We start from the raw sequence: 14,286 nt of genomic DNA on the forward strand, positions 1-14,286 counted from the left end.
AAAATATAACCAAAGGACAAATATACATGTTCCACACATTTCTGGAGGACCTAAGGGAGGAACCACTCACTGCCTTTTCGAATCACTGTCTCCACCCTCTTTCCCCTTCCTGGTTCTCAGATGCCTTCCAGATTTGCTCATCACCTTCCCATTCCTAAAAGTTGAGCAGAGATCCACATTTAAATACAAAAGCAGAGCAAGACAAGCTTTGACATGGGAAGCTCACATCGGAGTCTTTCTGCCTCTTTAGGTAACCTCGGATTTAATCCCAACAGCCTTTCCATGTAGTCACAACAGTGTTTTTAACTGCACACATTAAAAGGTTAAGGCTGTACACAAGGTCACATGGCTGGTGAGGACACAAAATCAAACACACAGAACTCACAATAAATGATGACTTTGTTGTTTAATGTTTGTGACTGGTATATATATGAATAAACTTGAATCACTAAATACACTTCCCTGGTAATTCCTTCCATTCTCCCTTTGTCTTACTCCATCAAGCCCACAGCTGAAGGCTAACACTGGCTCACTGAGGAAACTGTCTACATGCCACTAACTTTTGCAGCCATGGAGCTCAACCACCCCTGCTCACATCCAGCCCACATGCAGCCCACAGAATGCCGGCCCACTCTCACTTGTCGGAAGATGAAACTCGCCAGGGGCTCATCCAAGCAGGGATGGTGGTCAATGAAAGCAAAGAGGTCCATGCCAGAGCCGTGCTTTTCCATCACTAGCTGGAAGAACTCCTGGTTTTCGAATATATCCAGAACCTGAAAAGAGACAAGGCCAGGTCCAGTTTTGTCTAAAAACAACTCCAGTCAACAGATTGTTAAAGAAGCGCCATGACAGCACGCAGAGAATCACCATCTACCTTGATTATGTTGGCATGGTCCACCTTGGACAGAATTGCAATCTCTAAAGTAACTCTTCCAAGTTTGGGATCCTCAATCCAGCAGTCCTCTAAAACCTTCTCCTTCTTAATAAACTTCACCACCACCTACATGGGAGAAGAGCAGAGTCCTCTACCATTTGTTAAACCCTGTGCCCACCACTGGCTTTCTATCTCCCCAAGACCCATTAGCCATGTAAAAAGAAATGTAGCAAGTCCCTGCAACAGGAGAAAAGGAGGAGAAAGCAGCTGAATAAAAATGCTGGCGATTTCTACTTGTTTATTATGGGCAAGATGGGATGGATGGGGTCCGTGGAGGTGCTGAGAAGCCATGGCCAATGCTGGAAAAAAGAAGTCTCAAAAGCCTGATAACTCTGTATAACCCCCAAGAGAATAAGTGTACAAAGTAGAGAAAATAAAGAAAACTGTCCTCACTAGTTAAGTGTCAGTCCTGATGCTGAAATTAACCAGGGAGTCTGGCAAACCTGACATGTGTAGTAAACTTGAGAAACATCACCTGGCAAAAGTGGGACAAAGTTACATTGTAAAAAGAAAGACACCATGACAGCCACTCTAAGACAGGCTCGCTACTCAGGAGACTGGCTACTACACAGAGTGCTAGGAATACAGGGAAGGCAGCCTTGGGTCAAGATTCCAACAAGGCCTAGTTATGTAGCAGCTGAGAGACACCGTCATGCTCCAAGGAGGCGATCCTCTGAGGAAGTAGACAGTGAAGTGACTCATGTACCAGGGAATGCTGAGTGACCAGGAAAAAGGGATGACAAGGCACTAAGTGGACAGGTGCAAGGGAGGGATGCTGGGACAAAGGCCCGGAAGTGCCAACCTCTAGGAAGCCAAGCAAAGGCCAGGGTTGGGAGTGGGTGTGGAGCAAGAGTAGCAGCCAAAAGATCCTGTGCTATGCAAATAAGTCTGTCACACTCATCTGGAGAGAAGAGATATGGCTTGGGTAAAGCAGACCAATTCTGAACAGGGAAGGAAGGCTCCCATGACTTGCCCAGGAGAGAGATGTGAGGGAACTCAGAAAGATGAGGCAGAAGCAAGCCAGTGAGGTCCTGAGGAACTGAAGAGGAGCCCAGTGCCCAGGAAGGGAGGTCAACAGGCAGCAAATGTGCTGTTTAGACATCATTAGTAGATGCCTGCTGCCCAGTAACATGCACAGAGCAAGAAGACAAAAAGAGGAAGGCGTTCTCCAGGAGCTAACACACATGCTTTAAGTGAGGTTAGACACATAAGGGAGAAGACTGATGTTTAAAAAAAGAAAAAGAACCGGGCGTGGTGGCGCATGCCTTTAATCCCAGCACTCGGGAGGCAGAGGCAGGCGGATTTCTGAGTTCGAGGCCAGTCTGGTCTACAGAGTGAGTTCCAGGACAGCCAGGGCTATACAGAGAAACCCTGTCTCGAAAAACCAAAAAAAAAAAAAAAAAAAAAAGAAAAGAAAAAGAAAAAGAAATTTAAAAAAGAATGAAAGTCTTTAAAAAAAAAAAAAAAAAAAGCTTTAGGAATCCAGACCCAAGTCTTACCAAGCATTAGTCAAGAATAACGAATACACACAAACTCTTACATATATCCTGGTAATTTTTTAAATACACGTGCAAAAATATAATAAAACGAGTCTAACACCACTCCCCCCAAACTTGTATGCAGTGAATTCAGCGTATCTTCAGGATTCCAGGCGAATAGAGAGCGTCAACTTTAGCGCTGACAAGAGTGCTAAGCAAGTGAAGGCCTTGCTGCCAAACCTGATAACCTGAGTTCAGCGCCTAGAACTCAGACAGGCAAAGTACAAAACCAGCTCTTCCAGGTTTTCCTCTGGCCTCCACATATACTATGTACTTATACATATACATACATCATACATGTACATACATACAGTATTAATAAAAATTCTTGAAACATGTCTCTCCAGGTAGGCCGCCATGGGGTCCTGGAAATCACTACGTAGACCAGAGATCCACCTGCCTCTGCCTCCTGAGTGCTACAATTAAAGGCATGTGCTACCACATCTGACCTATAATCAAGAATTTTTAAATAAAAATAAATAAATACAACAGCTAATCAAAGCTAGCAATGCATTGAAAGATATTATACCTAACCAAGGATGGAATCCATGAGCACAAAAAAATGTATTAGTGTATCGTTATAGTAAAAAAGGAAACAGGAGTATAGTTATGTAAATAAGTGCTGAAAAGACATCATTCAATAGTTAATTCATGGGCTGGCGAGATGGCTCAGTGGGTAAGAGCACCCGACTGCTCTTCCGAAGGTCCAGAGTTCAAATCCCAGCAACCACATGGTGGCTCACAACCATCCGCAACGAGATCTGGCGCCCTCTTCTGGAGTGTCTGAAGACAGCTACAGTGTACTTGCATATAATAAATAAATAAATCTTTAAAAAAAAATAGTTAATTCATTCAATGAGTTGAGTGGTCACTCAAACTCATTCTGAAAAATAAAAAGAAAAAAATTCAGGGACCAGTGAAATGGTTCAGTAGGTGAAAGTGCCCACCAACAAACCTGGCCAATTGAATGTGATTCCCCAGAACCCATATGGTGGAAGAGGACCAATGCCTGTAAGTGTTCTTTGATCTCCATGCATGAAAGCACGCATGCACGCATGTGACAGGAAGGAAAAAAGAAGGATGAGAAGTAGACCAAGGAGAGGAAAGACATAACTGCCATACTATGGGGGAATCCTAAAATATCCTCTGAAAAACCATTAGAACCACAAAAAATATGACCCAGCAACACAGACACAGACCTTTGGAGCATCCCAGCAACAAGTAATAAGAAAATACTCTGTGGTGATACTCAAGGGCCCTCCAGGACCTGACACATTGCTGCATGCTTGGGGAGCCTGACATTGTTCAAAAAAGCAGGAAATGGCTGCTGCCTCTGAATAGAATTGTTGGTACTAAAATCAGAACATGCCAGTGGGATCTGGAAGCAAAGGAAAGTGAGCTCTAAGTCTCAGATAGAGGAATGCACAGGAATGACCCTAGTGACTGGAGAAGGAGGCCAGTTGGGAGACATTCAGTGCACGTAAAAAATGCCTGGCACCCAACAGGCATATGAGAGCTATCACAAAAAATCTTGGGTGACCCTGAGAGTATTGGTCAGCTGGCTTGCATCTGTGTTTGGTGGGGACATATTTCTCCAGTTAAGCAGAGGAAGTCCTAAGTTTGGTTTTTAAAAGTAAGTTTGGTTTTAAAAGTGAAGCATCATGCGATGTGGAGAGCAGAAGAATAGTATAAGCCTCTTGCTCAGAGAGGGGAGTTATCAACATAGTAATAAGCCTGGCTGGGGCCAAAGAGCCTGCAAAAAAGCAAAGTCTAAGTATGAAACTCAATAGGGCTATTGTCTGGAATTAGCTTGTGTAGTGCAGGAAGTATATCTATATCCAGAAAACTACTCATGTCCTGGTCCCTCCTCCTCCATGACAAGTCTCCCCACGCGAGCCCCAGCACCTCTTTGTTGCATTCCTTCTCCACTGCAGTCCACACAAAGCCAAAGGCCCCACTGCCAAGTGGGCTGATGGTGTTATACTTATGGGCATACTCGCCCTCACAGGCTGCCAGCCCCTCTAGCTCTGCAGGTGTTGGGGATTCCTCAAACCAAGGCTTGGCTCTGAGCACCTGAGGACACAAAGAAAGGTCTGGGAGATCACAAGTCATCTCTTCTCCATCAGTACAGCACCAACATCCATGCTGTTCCCATCTCCTGTGCTCACAGTGGGCTGGTCTGAAAATCTCTACGGCCCCTCTGGCAGTGTCCAGCCATCAACCCAAACTCGCTTATGTCTAAATGCATCTACATCCCACTGTACAGGGTATACATTCATTTAAAGTCCTACATTTGCTTTATACTTACACAGGGTACTAGAAGACAACGTTAAAAAGCAATAGGCATACCCTCCACCCATTCCAGCCATAAAGGCAGTGATGCTACCTGAAAAACCTGCAGCACAGTAGAAAGTGCATAGAAGACTGAGCTGGGCACAGATACCAACCTCTCCAAAGCTGGATCCAGACAGCTCAGGCATGGAGTGGGTAGAGCTAGGCAGACTGGCAAGGAACAGGCGGGTTCGGGTGGCTGAGTCCCGGTGGCTGTGGAAGAGGTCCTTCACCAGCCAGCAGCAGAACAGGGTCGCAGAGCCCTGGAGCTCCACACGCTTTACTTCAAACTGTATACCTGAAGGGCAGGAAGGTGAGGAAGTATAGAGCGCTGTGGCTCCCTCCAAAGACCTCATTACACATGGCTAGGGTTTACAAAGCCTCTTCCCCAGAACATACTCAGTCGTAAGCCATCTCGGTGGTAGCAGCTTCCAGAGTAGATGCCCTCTTGGATCTCCTGCTGCAGGCTGGTGGCTCCATGTGCCACAGGAGTGGAAGTGATCTGGGCACTCAGCCTGGGCTTCTCTGCTGATAGGCCCATATCGTTGGGACCAGGATCTAGTAAGGGAGGGTCACAACCTGGGCTTTCTATGTCACTAGTTTCATAGTGTTCAGAGGAGACCAAAGAAATGTTAGACAGTTCTGCTCGATCATGTCCTGCTCCCATCTCCTGGAACCGTTGGCCTTCACTAAGGTCAAAATAGGTCCCAGTAAGGAGCAACATCTCTCGGTCAACTAAAATATCTGAAGTCTGCCTATGTAGACTACCCACATCTAAATCTGACCCCACCACTGAAAGAGATGGCGCCTCGCTGAGCTCAGATGTGGTACAGGAACAATGTGATGGAGTTCTGTCTGTCTGGTCCTTGAGAAAGAGCTCCTTGAGGTTCCAGGAATAAGAACTCACATCAGCCTCCTGAGCTTCCACTGCCTCCAAGACACCAGGGAGGTCGGTGGCCAAAGCGTAGCAGGCTGAGGAGCTGCCTGAGCGGCTAGCATGTAGATCTCGGCCTCCCAGATCACAGAAAGACACGGGGGCAGTGAAAGGAGGATGTTCTGCAGGAACGAGTTCCACACGGGAGATGCCCAGATTTCCCTCACAGATTGACTTGGATAACTGTTCCTTAATCAAGCAAGTCTGCAGCTCTTCTCTGTCATTTCTCACTCCTGGCCATGGTTCATCCAGAGTGGGTGTCCCAAGCGAGACACATGCCATTCCAGAGGGGCTGGGAGCCGAGTCCTGGCCTCGCTGCTGTGAGGCCCACTCGCTTCTGTACTGTGGGCAATATGTGAGGCTCCCGCCTGCTATCTGCCCTGTGGTGTGGGGCTCAGGCATGGTGGCATCAGCCCAGGGGTTAGGACTGCTGGGACTGCTGACATCCATCAGCTGCAACTGAGCTTCCTGTTGCAGATTACACATGTCCACACTGCTGCTCCTGTTCTTAACTGAAACTAGAGGCTCAGAATCTTCACATGAAGCAAACAGTTTTGCATCCACTGGTTTGGACTTGCTTTCTTCTAAAAGAGCCTCACTGTAGCTCTCTGCTGAAGGCCCCTCCTTTCCCAAGACATGGATATGCTGGCCTGCAAACAATAACTGCTCCTCGTGGATGGGCAGGCTTCCTTTTGTACGGTTTTGTTGCGCCTTGGATAACCATTTCCTGTGGGTTAGTGGGCTTTCTTCTGAGATATTTTTCTGAATTTCAGACAATAAATGTTCTTTAAGGACTGGTAGGGATATTTCTGAGGTGTCTGGTTGGTTCTGACCACCATGGGCTGGCAAGTTTCTCTTTGGAATGCTTTGCTGGTCTGTGAGCAATGACTGCTTATCACCCTCTGGGTTGCTGTCCACCCTGGAGACAGAAATTTGGAAAACAGTCACTAGTAACAGTGAGAGGTCACACTGAGAGACAAATACAATAAAATGAACATGGTACACTTAGGACAGACAGCCTCAAATTTATATCTACTCTTAGATACTTCTTCATATTAATCTACATTTACCTAAGAGGAATCAAAAGAAGCTACTGAAGTGGATTTCTGAGTGTTTAACAAACTTATGATAGCAGGCCATGACTCATTCTCAACACCATCCAACCACTAGATGCCCGAACTAGGGAGGTAGCTCAGAAGAGCAAGGAGACTAAGACAAGTAGCAGGAAGGACTGGAGGGGCAGGGCAGGGGGGACCACATTAGTGTTAGGAGGCTGCTGCAGTCCAGGCAGGATGACCCTCCTCCACTAGCTTATCGTTCATGGTGTCCACAAGCTTACTGTACTGTCTGTTCACATCAACCAGGACTAAGGCCAAGCACCTGGTGATCAGATACACTACTGTGGTCTTCAAGTGGTACCCCACAAGTTGTAAAGCAGAAGTTAATCAAGGCAGTGGAAAAGGTCTATGAGAGGATGTTTTCCCAGTACAAGATGTTGTGGGTGGAGTTCTAAAACAAAGGCTTCCTGGGAAAACAGGAATGAGATACAGGTCTGCAGAGAACAGGCACAAAAGCACTGTGTCTACCCACTGCTCCTTTCCCTCTCTGAACATTCCTCCCACGTTACAGGGTAAGTCTAGCCCTATCCAGGAATAAATTACAGGGTCGGCCTGAGGATGAAGGCTTGTGGGATACACACCACAACAACCTCATTAAGGCCTAGCCAAGGGGTCTAGACAACTCCCGGCCATGGTATTTACCCTCGTGAAATCTCCAAATGCTGCTGGATGCCAGCGGTTCTCCGTATTCCATCCTCTCTACTGTCTCACCTGCTCCTATAGCCTTTCTACCCCAAACCCTGACAGATAGGCTCTGGGGTTTTAGAAAGGTCACAGGTCACTTGCTAGGAAAACTGGTAGATTAGGGACATGATCCTGCCCCTGCAGTATGACCTCTGAAAATCTGTATTGCAGGGGCTGAGAATAACCACAAATGACTTCGCTCAGCAATGGTTTGGCCATTAACACTGTGTTAGCATCAAGTTAGGAGGGGATCGGGGTGACTTCTATGTTGGAGACTTAGAATCCTAGCAAGACAACAACCGAGGAGATGAAGGACATCTGACAGCTGCCCTGGCAGCCAAGCATCACCTGTCACTGAATTCTGGTCACTGTAAAAGGGATACAAAGAGGTTTTCAAGTGACTCTTTGGAGTTGGGGGGTAGGGGGCACTCCTCTTGTCCTACCAACAGAAGTTCACACAAGGCAACCTGGGACCTATGTCCAGAGCTGCCCCAGGGATCTCAGGTCCTTCTGCCAGGAACACCAAGGGCTGGCTTCTGAGGAGCCAAGAACCCCAATATTGACCAAATACTTTACCTGGAGGTTAGTTTTTGTTTTGTTTTTTGAGCACCTAGCCCACAGTGAAAGAATTTACTGAGCTTCAGCCTCAATTCCTCAGAACACACCCTTCTCTAACAAGCCGAGACTTTTCAACTTTTGTAATGAAGTACCATTATCTGTTCTATATGCAGCAAAATAAACCTGTCATTAGACATACTAAAATGCTATGGTGACAAACAAATGAATTTTTATTCCTACCTCCCAAAGTTTCCCATTATAAACATCCTTTACTCAAAATGAATAATTTTATTTAAGAATATATAAAGAGTGCTTTCAAATGATTTTCAAAATTCTAGAGATCTATCTCTTAGTCTTCTTGAGTTCTCAGCAGCCTACTTCCTTGTCCATAAGATGAGAAGAGCACCACGGGCACTCTCTGCTAGGGCTGCAAGGCTAACAGGAAAGGCACTGCTGTGTAGACAGAGCAGGAGACCAGTACACAGTAGCCATCACTGACGTTATTACCCATGAGCTGAATATTACCTAACTGGGTGTTTTGTAAACCTGTAACCTCCAACCAAGGCACTTACCCCAGGGAGGGCTGAGATGCAGAAGAAGGAAGTATCTTGTATCCAGTTTCCAATCGTGTCTGAGTCCTAGAGGATACTTGTCCTCCCACAAGCTTCAGGGTCTCATCTTGTGATGGCATGTGGTCCCGTGCCAACACCACGTCAATTCTTGGACCTAACAGCAAAATCAAGAAAGTTGTCTATTCCCAACCACTGTGTTAAAACACACCTGTACCTGTTTCAAAACCTCAAACACTCAGACAGCCTACAAGTCCAGTAGCTTCTCTTTCTGTCAGCACTGACCCCTCACTCACTCCTCTCCCTCACTAGAAGAAGACAGAAGCTTACACTGACTCCACAACCAATCAGAGAAACCCTTAAACTATGGGGGCATATACTGAAGTCAGCAGGTATGTAACACCAGCTTAGAAATAAATATGATATGCTATAACAATTCAATCTTATACTAAATGAAACTACATAAATGTACTGTTATTACCTTTGGGAGGGTGGGAGGAAGCTTTTTGTTTCCACATAGGTCTCTCTAGGGTAGCCTCAAGTAACTGCAACCCTCTAACTTGAGATTACAAGAATGTGCTGGGGCTGGAGAGATGGCTCAGCGGTTAAGAGCACTGACTGCTCTTCTGAATGAAGGTCCTGAGTTCAATTCCCATCAACCACATGGTGGCTCACAACCATCCGTATTAAGATCTGACACCCTCTTCTGGTGTGTCTGGAGACAGCTACAGTGTACTTACATATAATAATAAATACATCTTTAAAAACAAAAAACAAAACAAAAAACAAGAATGTGCTGCTATACTTGGCTCGGTTATAAATTCTCTTTAAATGGACAAGACTTTGGCCAGCTATTTGTGTCTCAGACATAGGCACAGTCTTGGAGGACTTCCTAATTCCCTTCTAGATGCTTAAACATTTGTAAAACACTGCCCACAACTGTCCCATCTCCTGGGAAAGAACAAGAGGACTGTACAAGACAGCCTCAAACTAGGACAGAGCCTCTCATTGCTCCATCCACCCTTGAGAGTCAGGAAAGGTCACTAGGGGCTTCTGCTTTATCTCTGTTACAGTGCCACAAACCTCTAAGGAGCTACTCAGCAACATAAACACTGTGATGGAGGAGGCTGAGCCTTACCCTGGGCCCCACTGGCCAGTTCCCAGTTCTGTTGGGCATCAGAGCTCATCTCCCCAGGCCCACTCTTTCTGCCAATGTCTAGGCAGTTGATCAGATCTGGCAGCTGTGCCGAACTATCATATGTGAGGTCCATGTAGTGGTAGAAACCAGGAATCAGGAAAGTGATATTCTAGAGAATAAAACAGTGACATTTCAGAACCTAGGAGGATCCACTGTGACCCACTGAATTCATCCTCCTTAGAAAATGGAAATAGCAGCAGTGTGAATAGTTCAGTCCTCAAAATGGGAAAGATCCTGGATCACACAGGATCTTGGTTCCTTGGCACCTCACACATAATTCACAATGTTTTTATTTTTTAATAAAAACGACAAACACAATGCACTGTAAGGCAAGTTATGCAAATACCTGTATGTCTTCAAGTAGATACCTGGTCTTTGACTTCACATTTGCCTAGAGCAGGGACCCTGGATTTGCCAAGCTAACAACTTTAGAGCTCTTGGTCCAAGTACACTGATGGGCACCCATCAAGGGCCATATTACCAGACCAAGAGCTGCTCACACAGATGCTGCTTCCGAGCCTGTATGCAGCCCCCAAGCCTGAGCAGCTGTCGGTGCCACAAGAATCCAAGTAAGTAACCTCAATGAGGGTGAAGGGTTTATAGCCATGAGGCTCTCGGAGAGGTCTCAAAGCCTATAATACTCCTACAGAAAGCCACATGCTGGCTGCTTTTTAATCAAGAATAACTCAATTGCAAGTGAATTTGAGGTTAGTTACTCGTTTGGGTCTTACTAAAAAACAGAATAACCTTTTCAGAGCCTCATATGAGATACTTTAACACACAGTCACACACAGTCCAGGATTACCTAGCAGAAACAAGAAAAGATAGAGGTTCCTGCCTTGGAGTTAGATCCCAAGTGATCAAGGTGCCCAGTAAAGGGTCACAGGCACCTGCATCCAAGAACCAGGTGAGGCTGGTGGGCACTCAATGGTGTCAAAAGCTGGGGAGCAATATGCCAATGTCAAAAGCTGGCAGTAGGTGGCTTCCCAAGGCTGCTCCACAATCCCTTGTCAGCACATAGGAGCTATGTACCCTCCCAGAAGGCTCAGAACACCACTAGGGTCCATTCCCCCACACAAAAAGAGGTCGTGGGAGCAGTTAAGGCATGACTTCTGAAGCTGAGGTGACCCTTAAAAAGCAGGACATGAATGCCCAAACAGCATCCAAGCCAGAAACAGGAGCTATCAAGGCCTCAGAGTTATTCAGCAAGTGGGTCACCCTAAGTGGTACCACATAAAGCAAAATGGTCTTTCTCTTCTAAGCCTGATCCAATAGGCTGACTCATGGCTAAAGTATGACTTGGGGTGTGTTAAACATTGTCTACGAAGGCTTGTACAGAACCATGATGGGACTGCACCCTACAGGTCTGCCTGAGGATAAAGGGAAAGTTAAGGCCTGAAGCCTGGTGAGTAAAACATCTACCCAACCCCCAACCCCAAGAAGAGAAGATATAGAACCCCTTCTCCCCTACTGCTTACTAACCAACCATGCTCAGTACGTATGAACAAACAGTATCTACAGTGTGACCAAAACCTGGGTCAATGGGCCAGACCAGAACCAGCTGGATAGAAACAGAGATCCTAAGCAGAGGACAATCTTGCTCCTCTGGAATGACCCAGGAGACAGTCAGTCCAAAAGTAGCCACTGATGTGTGGCCCAGGGAAATGAGATAGTTGATTATGAATAGGATGGTATGGCCTGTTGTAAGCTTTACAGCCCATCAGGTTCAAATACTCTGATGCATGCAGAATGGTTTCATCAGATACTGAGGAGCTAGGAAACGAGGCAAGCCTACCTTGCCCAGGAGCTCTGTCTTTCCATAACCAAACAACATTAGTGCAAAGCTGTGGTTGACTCCATAAATTGTGCCATCTGGCAGCAGAGTGATGAGGCCACTGATGGTGCAGAACACCCACACAGAAGCCTGGTAACCTGGTTCAGAGGCCACCTCACTGTCAGCTACAGCCTTTCCACTGGGCTTGGATTTCAGCTTCAAACTGAGAGGGAAGGTGGTGCCGTCTCTGGCTCTCCCAACAGACCTTTGAATCTTGAGACTCTGAAAGACAGGACAGTCCCACTCATCATTACAGCAGTACTGTGTAGGCACAATTCCGATGTTTTAGATCCCAGCCTCACTCACATAACCATGCTAGAAATATCCCCCATCCATGCTGCTCCAGCCCACCCTGCCCCAAGAATTTGGAACCTTGGCAATTGCAGCAACAGGCTGGGAGGACTCAGGGCCCAGAACGAATGCATAATAATGACCAAGGTACAAACCAATCAGGGGACTGGTCCCAGACTCATCCCTAGTAGGCATCTGTGCCACGCTGCAGCCTTCTGGCATCCACAGGCTGCACGCACTCCTCTCCTCAGCTCCAAATCTGGAAGGGAAAGAAGAGGTGCTTCTCCCGCACCTCCTGGTCTCAGTGAAAGTAGAATCCATCTATGAGAGTGGCTGTGGTGATTAGGGTCATCATGACAGAGTCTAGAACCAGCTTCAGGACAGGCCTCTGGGCATGCCTGTAGGGAGTGATCTTGACTGCACTGGCTTAGGTGGGGAGACCCACCCACTGTGGCTGGAGTCCTGGACTGTACAAGTGGAGAGGGGAGCTGAGCATGCAGCATTCAGTCATCACACTCTGCTTCCCAAGGGTGATGTGCTGCAATTGAGCAGCCGCATCACACTCCTGCCACCTTAGATTGTACCTTCAGCTGTAAGCCAAAATAAACCCACCCTTCCTTCCTTCCTTTCTTTCTTCCTTTCTTCTTCCTTTCTTCCTTCCTCTCTTTCTTTTTAGGTTTTTCAAGTCAGGGTTTCTCTGTGTAGTCCTGGCTGTCCTGGAACTCACTCTGTAGACCAGGCTGGCCTCGAACTCAGAAATCCGCCTGCCTCCGCCTCCCAAGTGCTGGGATTAAAGGTGTGTGCCACCACTGCCTGGCCCTTTCTTTCTTAAGTTGCTTTTGCCAGTCTTTTATTCAGAGCAACAGGAAACACCACTAAAACAGTACCCATAACTCCACACCCATGTTCTGTTCTTCCACACTAGAGCTGGTTTCCTGCTGTCACTCTGAGGGACCATCACATCTATCTTTTCAGCTCCTCCCCCAACATACAACCAAGTCCTTACATTATCTACTATCTGCTTCTATTATTTGGAAGGCATGTGGTTTTCCAATAAAGAGTTTGATTAGAGCCAGGCATGGTTGTGTACATTGTATTCATAGTATTTAGACGGCAAAGGCAGGTGGATCTGTGAGTATGAGGCCAGTTCTAAGACACAGAGAGTTTGACTAGTACGGTGTTCCTAACAAGGGTGAATCAGGTTTCAGGTAAGAGCCTGGACACAGGCTTTCTCTTCCACCACTTCAGGGACCACTCTGGAAGGCATGAGAAGTTAGAGGCTATATTGGCAGCCTGGTGGCTCATCTTTCCTGTCCTGAACATAGTGAAGCACCCAGTCCATGAGCACTAAGCGAGCTGACCAAGACCCACTTCTGCCAATCCCACCTGTCCTCAAGACCCATGAGCCAGGAATGGAAGAGGGACATGGAGATCCTGTGTATATAGGGGAGATGGTGACTGGAATAGGGACTGAAAACATAACTTACATGTGTCTACTGCCATTCCCAGGACACCTGCCTCAGGAAGTTAAAATCTGCCTGAGGGGCTTAAAGATGGCTCTGCAGTTACGAACACTGACTACTCTTCCAGACCACCCAGGTTCAATTCCCAGCACCCACATAGCAATTCATAACTGTCTATAACTCCAAGATCTGGCATTCTCATAGACATACATGCAGGCAAGACACCAATGTCCATAATATAAACATAAATAAATTAAAAAAAAAAAAAAGAAGTCTGCCTGAGACCTGGCCAGCAGCAGCTGTTGTAATAGGACTGACTCTACATACAGCACTGCCACTAACCAGTGCCCTGCCAGGCTATTAGCTCCTTCCTCAGAGTAAAAGAGAAGATGCAAAGGACAAAATGGGGGCAGGGCTGCAACTCATGAACCAGAAAATGTGACACACAAAAGCCACCAGAGTGGACTGAATTAAAGAGCCACCCCCAGGAGATGTGCTGAATGGACTCCCTTTAAAAACAAAAACAAAACTAGTGTTGCCCAGAAGAGCTGTCTAGTCAGCCAATCCCTAAAGGCACGGAAAAGACAGCAGATAAAGGCATAGCCCTCAGGTTCCCAGTATAGAGGCCACATATTAGCTGAAAGATGGGGACCCTAATAATTCAGTATGAACCATGACCCAAGTTTCCTGCCACCCTCTGTGAGATGTGGCTGTTTACCCCCAGGAAGTGATGGCTAACAAGTATCTAATGCCATTCAAGCATTACTTCTAAGTATGTCTTTCAGGATGCCTCCAGATATATGTGTGATTCTGGGTGGTCTGAATAAGGAAGAG

General features: G+C 46.6%; 1 protein-coding gene across 4 annotated transcripts in view; it reads right to left on the reverse strand.

The window, feature by feature from the left end:
• The window catches only part of Pask (PAS domain containing serine/threonine kinase), a 42,273-nt gene that overhangs the window by 14,111 nt on the left and 13,876 nt on the right, over positions 1-14,286 (reverse strand). For all 4 annotated transcript variants that reach the window (XM_021157658.3, XM_029482839.2, XM_021157565.2 and 1 more), the window contains exons 7-14: positions 11,660-11,920; positions 9,805-9,973; positions 8,670-8,823; positions 5,203-6,656; positions 4,920-5,101; positions 4,378-4,545; positions 875-1,000; positions 639-773 (exon numbers count right to left, since the gene is read on the reverse strand). In XM_021157658.3, the coding sequence (XP_021013317.1) occupies positions 639-773; positions 875-1,000; positions 4,378-4,545; positions 4,920-5,101; positions 5,203-6,656; positions 8,670-8,823; positions 9,805-9,973; positions 11,660-11,920 (2,649 nt within the window). The remainder of the gene's footprint in view (positions 1-638; positions 774-874; positions 1,001-4,377; positions 4,546-4,919; positions 5,102-5,202; positions 6,657-8,669; positions 8,824-9,804; positions 9,974-11,659; positions 11,921-14,286) is intronic.

The sequence above is a fragment of the Mus caroli genome, unplaced genomic scaffold (assembly GCF_978045245.1).
Source record: "Mus caroli unplaced genomic scaffold, Mus_caroli_1 scaffold_1, whole genome shotgun sequence".
Classification (NCBI taxonomy): Eukaryota; Metazoa; Chordata; class Mammalia; order Rodentia; family Muridae; genus Mus; species Mus caroli.